This window comes from Larimichthys crocea, unplaced genomic scaffold, assembly GCF_000972845.2.
Source record: "Larimichthys crocea isolate SSNF unplaced genomic scaffold, L_crocea_2.0 scaffold308, whole genome shotgun sequence".
In the NCBI taxonomy this organism is placed as follows: Eukaryota; Metazoa; Chordata; class Actinopteri; family Sciaenidae; genus Larimichthys; species Larimichthys crocea.
This window is the reverse complement of record NW_020854064.1, coordinates 67,050-81,721: the sequence shown is the minus strand read 5'-3', so window position 1 is coordinate 81,721 and position 14,672 is coordinate 67,050. Positions and strand designations below refer to the sequence as shown.

Genomic DNA, 14,672 nt, shown 5'->3' with positions numbered 1-14,672 from the left:
CTAGATTCCAGATGTCGCCAAGCCAGCCCCAGCAGCCAAAGAGAGCCCCTCTGTCTCAAGTATTTTCTTTTTCCACTTGAAGTACAAAGTAGATTCACAAGAACAATACGTCAGAGAGGTGGCCATAGCAAAATGGATAGCCCGGACAGGCCTCCCGCTACGGACAGTAGAGGATGAAGAATTCATCAGGATGTTGTAAATACTTGATAAAAGACTGACGGTCCAGAAGAAAACAAAAACATCAAACTTAGTTGAGCAAATGTACCTGGCCGAAAAAGTCAAATTTAAAAACAGACTAGCAATGGCTCGCAAAGTAAGCATTGGGACTGATATCTGGAGCAAGAAGGGACTAACAGCCTCCTTCCTCGCGGTTAGTGCCTGCTTTTTCAATGTGCAGGACAATAAAGCAGGACACATCCTCTTAAACCTAAAGCAGATGACTCATCCACACACAGCTCTGTCTATTGCTGCTTGTGTCGATGAGTGTTTAGAGGAATGGGCAATACCAAAGGAAAAAGTTCTCACAATCATAACAGATAATGGAAGCAACATGTTTTCTGCCTTTTGCCAAGATGATGAGGACACCAGTTCTGATGACGACAATAGCCAGGACACTGATGACGGCGAGGATGAGGCAGAAGAAAGGTCAGTCTGTGTTTAATGTGTATAGAGTCTTTTCATTGTTGTAGATTTTCGATATTCAATTTAAAAATAATAAAAATGGGGGTGCTGTGGCGCAGCATGCTAATGCACTTGTCCATAAACGGGCTCATTACCCATGGGGACGCAATAAATAAAAAAATTAAAAAGAATGAAATGTGCCATGTACTGAAATATACTCTGTTATAGAATGTTTATATTTATTGTCTAATTACAATTAATGAAAACTTTTTGTTTTGTGTTAAAATTCAGATATGGAACCTTGGAGAGGACCCCATGTGTTGTCCATACACTTCAGCTCGTCGTCAAGATGATCAAGAAAGAACAAGCCATCAGACACCTCCTGGACAAGGCCAGTCACCTGGTAAAACAGTTTTGCAAAGCCTCTGTTGCCACAGAACAGTTCTTGAAACAGACAGACCTTGTCCTCAAGAAAGACTGTCCAACCAGATGGTCCAGCACTTTCGAGATGTTGTCTCGCTTACTTGAAGTGAAGTAACACGTGATGTCCATTGCAAACAACCTGGGCTGGGACTGCCTACTCCCTAGTGAGTGGCAGAATCTGACCGTCCTGAAGGACTTGCTTCTTCCATTCGCAGAACACACGAAAGTGCTTCAAAGTGACATGTTCTCTCTCTCTGGTTGTGCCTGCGTTACTTGACTTGAAGTGTCACATGTCTGACTTCTTCCTTGCTCACACGAGGAGCTACAGGGATGTAACTACAGTCGCACAAAAGATGTTGTTTGACATAGATGTACGCTTTAGCTGTTTCCTGGATGTGTCAGCAAGCAAGTCTTCTCCTCTTGCTGCAGCAGCATGCTTTTCGGATGCCAGTGTGTCATCAGAAACTCTGATTGACAGTGACAATGAGACAATGCAGGATCTACTTACCAAGGTGGAAGAGTACATCATCCGCAGTGTACAACCTCAAAAAAGAGGCTACTGATGAAGAAGGGGACGTGGGGCATGCAGAGGTTGCAGAGGGACCAACGCAAAAGCGACCTAGGTTCAAGTTTTACACTGCCCATCGGCCACCTAGGCCAAGGAGCTCCAACACCATAAAACATGAGCTACAGAAGTTCCCAGAACAATCCGGAATAGAGTTCTGGTCCTGGTCAGTGCTCTACCACATTTCCCATGCTAAAACCTTTGGCAATAGATCTACTGGCTATGCCAGCCTCAGCCTCTTAATTTAACTGGGGACCTTTCCAATGGCCGCCGCAACAGAGCAAGAGTTACATTGGAAAGAAGTGCTTTCCTGAAGCTCAACAAAGATAAGTAGATGTAGCAAATAATAATAACTGCTCAGCATGATTTTTTTATTTGTGTTTTTATATTGGTTTTCTACTGTAGACCTTCATTTAATGATGAATTTTTCTTTTGAATCGTCTATTCTTGTTTTGGTGATTTATTAGAAGATTGTAGAAGATGTACAGTATATATGTTTTAACACTGGTTTTCTACTGTAGACCTCCATCTGGTAATGGATTTTTCTTTTGAATCGGTCTCTTCTAGTTTTTGTGATGTATTATTATTCAGAACATGTGTTATCTGTACAGTTTTTAGTACTGTGATCTTTTAAGTTTTTATTTCATTGGTTGGTGTTTCTAATAAATATAAAAAATGAAATCAAGTCATATTAAGTGTGTATTGAAACAACAGACAAGACACTTAGCAAAGTTGCATTGAAGATGAATTCATTTAATTCAATTCAATCAAGACATTTAATCAATATGTTAGCTGTGGAACACAAGTGAACTGGAATTAATAGACAAAACAAATATTCCTGAAATAAATAGAATAAGACTAAAATGTTTTGACTAAAACTAGACTAAAATACCCCATGTTCACATTTGACTAAAACTAGACAAAAATTTTGAGACTTTTAGTCGACTAAAATATGACTAACAAAAATGATTTATGAAAGACTAAAAGTGACTAAGACTAAGAATGAACTTTGACACTAAGACTAAGACTAAATTGAAAAATGGGTGACAAAATTAACACTGTCTCCAAAGCTCGTCCTCCTGATCCTCAATCCTCCTTTTGTGTCCAGTCGTGTTGTTTTCTTCTTGCTTTTTGAACTTGGATACATCTTTATTGTGGTGTCAGCTTGTCCAAATTCAATTATTCTGTCCTCGTCATCCATAATCCGATAGCTACCTTCTTGACTAATCACTGGGAGCTGAGGATAAAGTTCCTGGAATTCCACTTTCTTTTCATAAAGTGGTTTCTTCTCTGAGTCCGTATGTGAGAAAGGTGTATTAACTTCAGCCATTAGTTTCTCTGTTTGTTTGGCTATTTTTCCCATTTCTTCCATGCCTTCTTTTTTCTCCTTTGCAGACTTGGTCCACTTCTGTCCCTCATTTTCAAACAACTGAAGCATTGCAAGTTCTGTACCTCTTTTTGTTCTGCTTTATATGTAGATACAAGCACCTGTAGTTTTTTAATTACATCAGGATTAAAGGTCCCTTTCACTGGCCAGGGTTGATCAATCTCTGGCCAACAATGGGACCATTTAGCTGAGATCCGTGGGATCCCTTTTATTAATGGATTATTGTTTTGAACTACATCAAGAGGCGTGATTACTTTTGGGGTTTTATCGTCCTTTTTTTGGCATTTTAGCTGCTTTGCGTTGCTTTTTTATACAATTAACTAATTAATCAGGCAATTCAATCAACTAATCGATCAATCAATTAATTAATCAATCAACCAATCAGTTAAATCAATCAAACAATCAATCAATCACTCAATCAAGCAAGCAATCAATCAATTTATCAATCAGTCAATTCAATCTATATCTATATATATGTGAGATTAATCACCTAAACTAAAATCACTAAAGATTATTAATTTATTTATTTTATTTGTGAATCACTATTTCTGCCACTGTCAATAAACCAAAGAAGTAAATTTGCCAACCTTAATTACAACACCAAACCCACACAATGTCAATCTAACTCCCAAAGGTCTATCAGATTATGATTACAATGTCCCAGAATGTCAACAATTCAACCACAAATGAATTCTCAAAAATCAAAACACTTTCCCCAAGTATCAGCTATCACTGTATCGCTGTTATTATTTGCAACAAAACAAGCATCCACACTCACAACTATTCATCTCAAATTCTCAAAACAATCTCAAATTGAATCCATGACACAGTTCAGCTCAAAATAAACTATACACCAACAGCAAAACTTCAAAATTGCAATCCACAACAGAATCTTAAACCAACCAATTAAACACCATTAATGAATTTAACGTCTTAACTGGTCAGTCTGTTGCCAAGTTTCATTTTAGATAGCAACAGAATGTGCTATTCCCCACTTCAAATTGTAAAATACCCCAATATTAGCTCATAAATATAAGCAAATAGATATCACCTTCTAATGATCCTAAATGCATATACAAACATATTTTCAAACAGCAGAGAGAGAGAGAGAGAGAGAGAGAGAGAGAGAGAGGGTTTTCGGTAAGGGAGATGTGTGCATCTTCAAACAATATCTCTCCGTGTCTCTCCCACAGATACAAGGAACAAATGAAAAAACAAGGATCAGATTTTTCTCTTCACAGTTTAGTTCAATATTATTTTGCAATCCTCTATTTATCTATATAAATCTATCTATCCCATATTTATCATCTTTTTTCTGTCAGCACATTAGGGTTACTTACAACAGATATTTTGCACTTTTAGGCACAGCACTAAGCATCATTCTATATCATTCATTATCAACATCTAAACTCTCAATGCACTCCACACTCTCAGATCCTCCAACATCAGAACTCACTCAGCACTCTTCGCTCCTCTCGATCATATTTATCTTTTACACAGAGTTATTATATACTAATCTCTCCACTTCTCCTTATTTGCCTTAAATAAGTCTTAAACATCTTAAATGTCCTTAAAGGCTCATAGAATTTATTTATCAAATTAAATGTCTTCCGAAAAAGTCTGTAAACCATAAACTTAATCCTAATAGTATAATAATAATTAATAATTATAATTAGATAATAATCAACACTGAAATAGTAACCACATTTCTAAAACAAAGTTTTCGAGTTTCAAGCACAGACACTCAAAGACACACATGAGAGTCTTTATGAGTATGAGTTAATGTACTTAACTTTAACTCAAAAACACACAATATAACAAAAACAAAATCACAATCAACAATCTATTCTAAAGTCGACTCATTCATACTGTCCTAAGTGAGCATGCTCTGCCGCGTCCTTATCCTTTTTTCTTTAAATCTAAATGTATACTACCTGATGAAGTGCACAATATCTGACAAAACGACATCAGTCGTGGCTCGTCAGCCAACGGCAGAGAGGTCGTTTATCTACAAATATTTTCCCCTACACTCCCAGTTATTCCTTTATAACTGACCTGAACTCCACCTAGTGAATTGTCCAGGTTTTAGGCCGGTCTAAAACTGCCTCCCTGAGGGCTTTTATCAAATCTGCGGCTTCCTTTAATCCTTATTCCTGGTTATGCACCTGGTACCAGGTTTTCCCTTAATCTTCACTTATGCAACTTTCACGCAGCAGCTAAACCATGCTAGGTTTTTAACTCACTTAACATTACTCATCGTTAGGCTCCTTGCTTTTAACCTTTACACAAACATTTCTCTTCTAACCTTTATCCTTAATTCTTACTCTATCATCACTCCCCCATCACTCTTGAGACACCTAACGGTCCTGTGGTTTTGCTAGGGGGCAATTGTGGGCGCAATCTAGTGAGGGCGCACGAGGCCCCCTAAAATTAAAAAAAAAAAAACTCTCTCCAGTTTTCTCTTACCGCTCATTCACGTCAAAGTTAGTGGCGTGGGCGCCCTTCATTGTCACGTCAACTTACTGCGAGTCCTTACAGGTTGGTGTTGTCTGAGAGGCAAGGTGGAGGGGGCGAGGGCTAGACTGATCCCAGGCATGAGGCCACACAACACAAACTGCTTCAAATACTTGTACTTATTCTGAATAACATAGACCCATATACCACATGTAATTAATTGGTTATGTGAAAAAAATCTGTTCAGTCATTCTACGTGACCTCACGTGACTCCGGTTGATTGGCCGGGGAACCGACTGTGTATGTTGGCAAAGGTACAGTGTGTTCATTGACTGTGGAGTCTTCATTCCTGGACCAACGTAAAAAAAACCACCAGAAGCATCAGGTGCCCGTTATAAAACAAAGAAAGAAGAAGAGGAGAAACGTGCAAAATAAAGGTGTGCAGATTTCTGTGAGTGACGTCAGTGACAGCCGCTATGGCTGTTTATCAGCCTCTTGACAATATTGTTGCTACCAGCCACAGCAAGATGACTGGATTGTGTATTTAGTTTTGCCTCAACTAGCAATATTAGAAAAAAACTGCCATCCTGTCATCAACTAATTTCACCCTAGGCAACTAGTCTGGTTTGTGTTTGCAAAAAACAGTGCCGATCCCACAGAGTGGGATCTTTTCTTACTGTACACTTATGCTAACTTAAACACCTCTTAATATTACCGTGACATTGCATTTTGATACGTATGTGATATCGTTTTAAATCCTTTGTCGCTGTTATGCTTAGTTTATAGGCTATCGGATGTTACCAAATGTTCTTAAATGTGCATCTTTCATTTTATGGGTACCTGATGGCATGTGTGAGTGCGTGTGCTCTAACTTAACATTGTATCTTTAATTTCAGGGCACTTCTGCTTGGCACTATTTCTGGAGCGATTACCATCTGTGTTTCTCTACTGTCTTTCATTTATTTTCTTGTGTTTTGGTGTTCTTGTTACTTTCCTATATAATCAAGTCATAAAATCTACAACACATTACTGCCCCACTCTCTACAGCCCTCTGCCTCCGGCGGCCCCCATCTTACTCCAACCCCCTTCACAGAAGGAATTTTCTTCCGTCTCATACTGACATCCTCTTAAGCAATAATATGAAAACCTTCGCAATAAAATTAAACCATATCCCCCTTTCGGTAGTCCTCCCCTCGGACCCTCCCCTGGACCTTTCCTGCCTCTCCCCCCCCGTCCTACGCCCGGCCCACGAACGCCAACCCCTCTCTAGCCACCAAACCTGCACTCCCTTGCAACATGTACATTGTCTTCGCTTCCTGCAAAAAAACATTTCAATAACATTTCATACAGGCAAGACATATATATGGGCTTCATTCCCTGTTTTGTCTCGATTTTATAACTTAATGTATTATTTATCTTATTTTTTTCAAACACCATAACCCGAACTAACTTGTTTCAAGGTCCTCCGCAGTGTCGATTCCCAGCATAGTAGAGATGACATGGCCTCAATCTGAACATCTTCACAATTGTCCGTGTTCAGCGTCATTCAATCCATTTTTAATTGGCCGGAAAATGCTCCTGAATCCTTTAACATCTTGGGACCTTGAATAAGCAACTGCCTATAGCGGTCCCTCCCCCATGTTGTTCTAAGGGAAAAAGGAAAACCAACTATGTTTTGTCGAAATAACCCATATATATATATACCATAAATATATATAAATCATTAATGCAACTCAATCATCTAACTTGGTATTAACTTTCCATGCAAACATATGAATTACATGGCTACTTCCCCCTGTTAACACCAATTATTACAGTTATCAAACTAAGTAACTAGTACCTCTAAAAATTAAATGTAGAACTATAGTTATGGGACATGTAAAAATAAAGATTTCTCCTCCGTTCCACTTTCCATCACATTCTATATCCTCCGACTCAGTCCTCCCCCATAATGGCATCTGAACCTTGATTCTCCAGGCATCACTACACCAACCCATCTCAATATTTCAAAGCCTTCGCAAAAAGTCAACAGCAACGTTGCAAACACAAAACATCACACAATGATAGTAGTCAATCTATCAACATTTTAAAACAGTACTTCTCCTACTAGGCCTAATTCTCAGCAACCAACTATTTGCGGACCAACCAGCTCCTTCTGATGGACCCATAAATGCATCTCTTATCATCCAGTGCATCTATTACATTCAGTATGTATTCTGAATTATCAGAAATCAAAAAGTGTAGCAGGACATCTTCTGTCAATTTTAAAGCAACACATAGGCCCCCTGTTTGGCCAAGATGTAATTCAAGAGCCATGTCATGTTTCAACGTGTCAGTCTATGGCCCTTGAAGTGTTTAACAACCTTTTATAGTTTCATTTGCCACGCCGAAGTTGTAAAGTAATTGTAAGTAATTTATAATATGGTCTGCCAAATAATTGTCATCCATCCATGACAACAATCATATTCCCCACTTTTCCTCTTATGCTTATTCCTCAATGGTTTTAGGACTTCCAGTATGAAATTGGCTATTTTCTCTTTTATTATACTAGAGACGTAAGATTAGATTGATCACATCAGATTTTCTCCGTCTGGATAACAAAAACCCTCATACGATGTTTCAGTTTCAGTGCCATATAACACAACACCCTTTCCACCAATATGGTTAGAAATTAAACAGCATTTTCATCCACCCAAACCCACCAAAAATATCTTGAAATTACTATAGTCACATTTCCAGGGGCAACAACTTGATGTTATGTACCCTCAACGTTCTACTCGGTTTATGATTTGGCACTTGCAAAGTCAATTCATAGAACTTGTTCAACCGTATTGGCACGCTTTTCTTAACATCCATCAGGTAACTATCAACTCTGATATTCCCATTAAACATTCCAGACCCCTTATTAACTTCATTGAACATAACACAACCCTTTTCCCTCAAGGCTTTCACTCCATGCATCAGTGCTGTGTCTTCACATTTCCTGCTGATAGAGTAGCTTATATACGGTACGTCTCCCAAACCAAGAACAATCATATTTAGGCTTAAAAAGCCCAACGATATAGCCATTCACTCTACTGATGATTCCTGTCGATTACCCAAGCCATACAGTGCAAAGACCTGCCATGTAGTCTTATGGTTATGGTAGCGCCTCCAAAATCGAAGGCCATGTACCTGGTGATGGTACTTTAAAAATAAAAACATGGACCTTCAATCTTTGACTGCTGTTACTGAGTGCGTTAACTGCTAAAATCCATTAAATTTCTACGCCCATGGGTCTTGCAATTCCCACATGCTGAAGCATCAACTCCATTATGCTTTCCACTCTGCTTTCTCTTCTGCAATGCATGGTCTTTTCAAGTCTCTTCTGAACACGGGACTCCACACCGAACGCGGAACGGAGCGGAAACGGAAGGGAACGGTTAATTTTGCCTGGCTGTTCAACTCACACCAGAAGCGGTCAGCACGAGGAACGGCCAGCGGAACGAGCCGGCCGTTATTCAGCGAGATCCGAGGATCACGCGGAGATCATGGAATTACAGAGACCCCGCGCTAACACAGTGTATAACGAAAACAACAACAACAAACCAGCTCTGACCTTTGCTCTCCGACGTGGAGGAGATTAAACAGCATTCTGTTGTGTCTTAATACACTGATGTGTGTTGTTCCACTTCAACAATTAGTCTCTCGTTCGAGACCCTTTGATCGATCTTTGACTCAGCTACGGTGCCACCGGTCCTTGACGTCCGTTGATGTGAAGGTAAAAAGCTACTGAATTGAGTATTGTGTTTTACTTTGAAAGGGGCGGAAGTTTATTTCGTTGATTTCAAGGCCGGCCGGCTGTTCCTGTCTGGTCTTTAACTTTTCAGTGCGCAGGGCTCTGTGAAATTTACGAGGTTCACGCCGCGGCTCGCGGAAGAAATAGAAATCCTGCGGCAAGCTCGCGCCGTGCGACGGCGAGACGCGTCTGATCCGCGCCCGGTTGTGTGAGTGCTATAATTGACTACATGGATTCTATCGGACGGTGACCCACGCGGTTGCCGTTCGCTTCGTTCCGCGTCCGGTGTGATGGCCTTGAGTCAACAAAACTCCTTTCTGCATCACAGAGTCCTCTGAACAGTCACCAGAGTGTTTACGACTTCCGCATCATTTACCAATCTCTTAACTTCCAAGGAGACTTTATCACTGTTTCAAACGTTTATCAAATTTAAACTCTGGCTCATCAATAAATACACGATACCCCTTCATCTTCCCTGTGTGTAAGATCGCCGCATGGCAAGGACAATCACCCACAATTTTCTTTCCTTATGTCATTTACCATATGTATTTCTTGATTATAAGATGGACCATAGTTCCAGACGTATCAAACTCCACATCCTTGCCCCGACTATTTATCCACTTGGACGATAATTAATATGGCTATTCCATTCTACCACATTTACAAGAAGAACAACCGTTTTCCCAAGCTGGCCGTGACCACTGTTTCCTCAATTGTTGGTGTCGTAGAAATCTTATTAGGCGTCTATGTTGTTAGCTGTGTTCACATTTTCTACAATCTTAGTCTTCATAACGGAGAGGTTTGACCTCCTCGACTGGCCTGGGACTCCTTTGTCCACTGGAGTTCTAAGTCTTCCCACAATGGAGTCAGATCTCTTTTATTCTCAGATGATTCACTTCCCCTGAAACATGCTCTGATGTTTCGGGGACATATTGAAATTTGATGTCCCCAAATGCTTTCCCTTGTCCCTCATCGCATTATCATCACAGGCAGAATCAGAACACTAGCTCAACATCATCGGCAGTTTTCCACAACTGGACAATCCCCTTTCAGGATTTCGACTTTTAGTTGTGTCAGTTGTCAGTTGCATTATCTCCCACATTTGTTCCTGCTCTCTGGCCTTCCTCATCTCTACTCTGTGAGCGTCGCACCTCTTTTCTGGGTGCTTTTCACACAGTGAGTAAATGATACCAGTTGGAGACTATTTAACCTGAACCGCAGTTCCCTAATACAGAACAACCTCAAAATGGTCCTTCCGTCGTTCGTTATACCACTTCCTCCTGAAGACCTTCAATAAATACCTTGTCTTCCGGTTGCACTGTAATCCTCTTTTGCGCATCAAGTCTTTCCTGCCAACTTCAACTTAACTTTATTTATTTATATAGCACCTTTCATACAGAATTGTAGCCCAAAGTGCTTCACAGAGCAGAGTAACATTTTAGTAGATACAAACTGGATAAAATCTATTTATTCTATTGAAATTTAACCAATTGCATGTAGAAGACTGACAAACATGTCATAATAGGGTGTACCTGCTATTAGTTGATTATTTATTTATTTAGCACTGTATATGTATCCCCATTGTATGTCTGTCACCCTTATTTTACTAACATTGTATACTATTGTATAGCATTTCTGAAAATTATAGAATTCATTCTCACCCTAAGTTCCATGCTGTCGCCAAGCCGCCAGCAGCCAAAGGAGCCCCTCTGTCTCAAGTACTTTTTTCCACTTGAAGTACAAAGTGCGATTCACAAGAACAATACGTCAGACGGGTGCCATAGCAAAATGGATAGCCCGGACAGGCCTCCGCTACGGACAGTAGAGGATGAAGAATTCATCAGGATGTTGTAAATACTTGATAAAAACTGACGGTCCAGAAAGAAAACCAAAAACATCAAACTTAGTTGAGCAAATGTACCTGGCCGAAAAGTCAAATTTAAAAACAGACTAGCAATGGCCTCCAAAAGTACGCATTGGGCACTGATACTGGAGCAAGAAGGGACTAACAGCCTCCTTCTGCGGTTAGTGCCTGCTTTTTCAATGTGCAGGACAATAAAGCAGGACCACTCTCTTAAACCTAAAGCAGTGACTCATCCACACAGCTCTGTCTATTGCCTGCTGTGTCGATGAGTGTTTAGAGGAATGGGCAATACCAAAGGAAAAACGTTCTCCACAATCATAACAGATAATGGAAGCAACACGGTTTCTGGTCTTTTGCCCAATGATGATGGGACACAGTTCTGGACGACAATGCCAGGACCACTGATGAGGGCGAGGATGAGGCAGAAGAAAGGGTCGTCTGTGTTATGTGTAGTAGAGTTCTTTTATTGTTTAGATTTCGAATTCAATTTAAAAATAAATAAAATGGGGTGTGCGTTGCGCAGCATGCTAATTCACTTGTCCTAAACGGGCTCATTACCCATGTGGGACGCAATAAATAAAAAATTAAAAAGATGAAATGTGCCATGGTACTGAAATATACTCTGTTATAGAATGTTTATATTTATTGTCTAATTACAATTAATGAAAACTTTTTGTTTGTGTTAAAATTCAGATATGGAAACCTTGGAGAGGACCCACGTGTGTTGTCCATACACTTCAGCTCGTCGTCAAGCTGATCAAGAAAGAAACAACATCAGACACCTCTGGACAAGGCCAGTCACCTGGTAAAAAACAGTTTTGCAAAGCCTCTGTTGCCACAAACAGTTCTTGAAACAGACAGACCTTGTCCTCAAGAGTCCAACCAGATGGTCCAGCACTTTCGAGATGTTGTCTCGCTTACTTGAAGTGGAGTAACACGTGATGTCCATTGCAAACAAATGGCTGGGACTGCCTACTCCCTAGTGATTGGCAGAATCTGACTTCCTGAAGACTTGCTTCTTATTCGCAGAACACACGAAAAGTGCTTAAAGTGACATGTTTCTCCTCTCTGTTGTGCCTGCGTTACTGACTTGAAGTGCACATGTCTGACTTCTTCTTGCTCACACGAGGAGCTAGAGGATGTACTACAGTCGCACCAAAGATGTTGTTTGACATAGATGTACGTTTAGCTGTTTCTCTGGATGTGTCAGCAGCAAGTTTCTCTCTTGCTGCAGCAGCATGCTTTTCGGCTGCCGTGTGTCACTCAGAAAACTCTGATTGACAGTGACAATGAGGGCAATTGCAGGATCTTACTACAAGGTGGAAGAGTACATCATCCGCGTGTACAACCTCAAAAAAGAGGCTACTGATGAAGAAGGGACGTGGGGCATGCAGAGGTTGCAGAGGGAACAACCAAAATAGCGACCTAGGTTCAAGTTTTACATGCCCATCGGCCACACTGGCCAAGGAGCTCCAACACCTAAAATGAGCTACAGAAGTTCCCAGAACAATCCGGAATAGATTCTGGTCCTGGTCAGTGCTCTACCACCTTTCCATGCTAAAACCTTTGGCAATGATCTACTGGCTATGCCAGCCTCAGCCTTTTATTTAACTGGGGACCTTTCCAATGGCCGCCGCAACAAGAGCAAGAGTTACACTTGGAAAGCACGTGCTTTCCTGAAGCTCAACAAAGTAAGAGATGTAGCAACTAATTAACTGCTCAGCACTGATTTTTTATTTGTGGTTTTATATTGGTTTTCTACTGTAGAACCTTCATTTATGATGAATTTTTCTTTGAATCGTCGATTCTTGTTTTGGTGATTATTAGAAGATTGTAGAAAGATGTACAGTATCTATGTTTTAACACTGGTTTTTCTGTGACCTCCATCTGGTAATGGATTTTTCTTTTGACTCGGTCTCTTCTAGTTTTTGTGATGTATTATTATTCAGAAACATGTGTTATCTGTACAGTTTTTAGTACTGTGATCTTTTAAGTTTTATTTCATTGGTGTTTCATGGTTGGTGTCTTCTAATAATATAAAAAATGAAATCAAGTCATATTAGGTGTATTGAAACAACAGACAAGACACTTAGCAAAGTTGCATGAAGATGAATTCATTTTTCAATTCAATCAAGGACATTTAATCAATATGTTAGCTGTGGAACACAAGTGAACTGGAATTAATAGACCAAAACAAATATTCCTGAAAAAAAGAATAAGACTAAAATGTTTTGACTAAACTAGACTAAAATACCCCGGTTCACATTTGACTAAAACTAGACTTAAAATTTTGAGATTTTAGTCGACTAAAATATGACTAACAAAAACTGATTTATGAATGACTAAAAGTGACTAGACTAAGAATGAACTTTGACAGCTAGACTAAGAAATTTAAAAAATGGGTGACAAAATTAACACTGTCTCCACACAGTCGTCCCCTGATCCTCAAATCCTCCTTTTGTGTCCAGTCGTGTTTTTTTTTCTGCTTTTTGAACTTGGATACATCTTTATTGTGGTGTTCAGACTGTCCAATTCACTTATTCTGTCCTCGTCATCCATAATCGATAGCTACCCCATTCTTGACTAATTCACTGGGAGCGGGATAACAAATAATACAGCATAAGACATCAGAGGCTCCTGAACACTTTCTTCCCTCCTGACCTCACCATTGACCTTTGACTTCAGCAATTTCTCCACAACAAACTAGAACAATTCAACTAAACCTTCATCTTTTATTTATAGCACGTCTTACAAATAGATTCCAGAAATCTTTATTCCTAGTGTCGTATATTCAGTGGCGATGCAGTTGAAGATGTTTAAAGAGAAACTCAGCCGACACTGTCTTAGTTGTATAACAAATTTATTACAATAAGTTCAGCATCGTAGCAAGTAAAGCGTTACTTGGAGAGCCCCTGGCCGAATGATGAGACTCTCTTGAACTATGTGGGGGCAAGCCTTTATATACAATGGAGGTTATGCTTCCAAGACATGCAGTCAAAGTAAACAATAGTATAACTCTTGTGTATGGAAAAGGACAGAGAAAAAGAGAGGCCCTCTCCCAGGATGCACACTCTCCCTGGCCACATTCCACATGACTCTTTTAGCATGAATGGTATTACATGGATTAACTCACTCAATATATGCATTAACAAACTCGACAATGTACCGCAAACACACTGATGTCAGGATGGCAGCTCTCCGGTATCCCTATCCAAATATGGACCAAAGTAACAGCTAACGACACAGACAAGTATCTCAATGTATACCATATTAGTATGTAACCAGGCATCTATGTGCAGACACCTCACTAGTTTTCCAATCCTGTTGCATTTTGCTGCACAGAGCAGTTTGAAGTGTGCCCAATGAGCTGTGTAAAAATAAAAGGTGTAAAAACACGCTAAAATAGTTGGCAGACTTGCTGCCATTTGAAGTGTACCAGAGCTTTATTTAGGAAGCAGCTGCCTGGGAACTTCTGTTGACCAGCTGTGTTTCTCTGGCTCAGATTCACTGTGACACACACATACACACACACACACACATACACACACACACACACACACACACACACACATACACACAC

At 40.0% G+C, this 14,672-nt stretch overlaps 1 protein-coding gene across 1 annotated transcript; it reads left to right on the top strand.

Annotated features, from left to right (window-relative positions):
- Positions 1 to 297: 297 nt before the first annotated feature.
- LOC113744928 (uncharacterized) lies at positions 298 to 12,513 on the top strand. Its single transcript, XM_027276122.1, has 4 exons — positions 298 to 645; positions 913 to 1,024; positions 11,834 to 11,897; positions 12,398 to 12,513. The coding sequence occupies exons 1-4, from the start codon at positions 302 to 304 to the stop codon at positions 12,511 to 12,513; spliced, it is 636 nt and encodes a 211-aa protein (XP_027131923.1). The 5' UTR covers positions 298 to 301.
- Positions 12,514 to 14,672: the final 2,159 nt, after the last annotated feature.

Excerpts from the sequence above, each read along its gene's own strand:
- LOC113744928 (XM_027276122.1), top strand. The coding sequence starts at position 302 with ATGGCTCGCAAAGTAAGCATTGGGACTGATATCTGGAGCAAGAAGGGA. Across the intron at positions 646-912 it reads GAGGATGAGGCAGAAGAAAG|ATATGGAACCTTGGAGAGGA; the intron begins GTCAGTCTGTGT and ends GTTAAAATTCAG. Across the intron at positions 1,025-11,833 it reads TGGACAAGGCCAGTCACCTG|CTCGTCGTCAAGCTGATCAA; the intron begins GTAAAACAGTTT and ends CATACACTTCAG.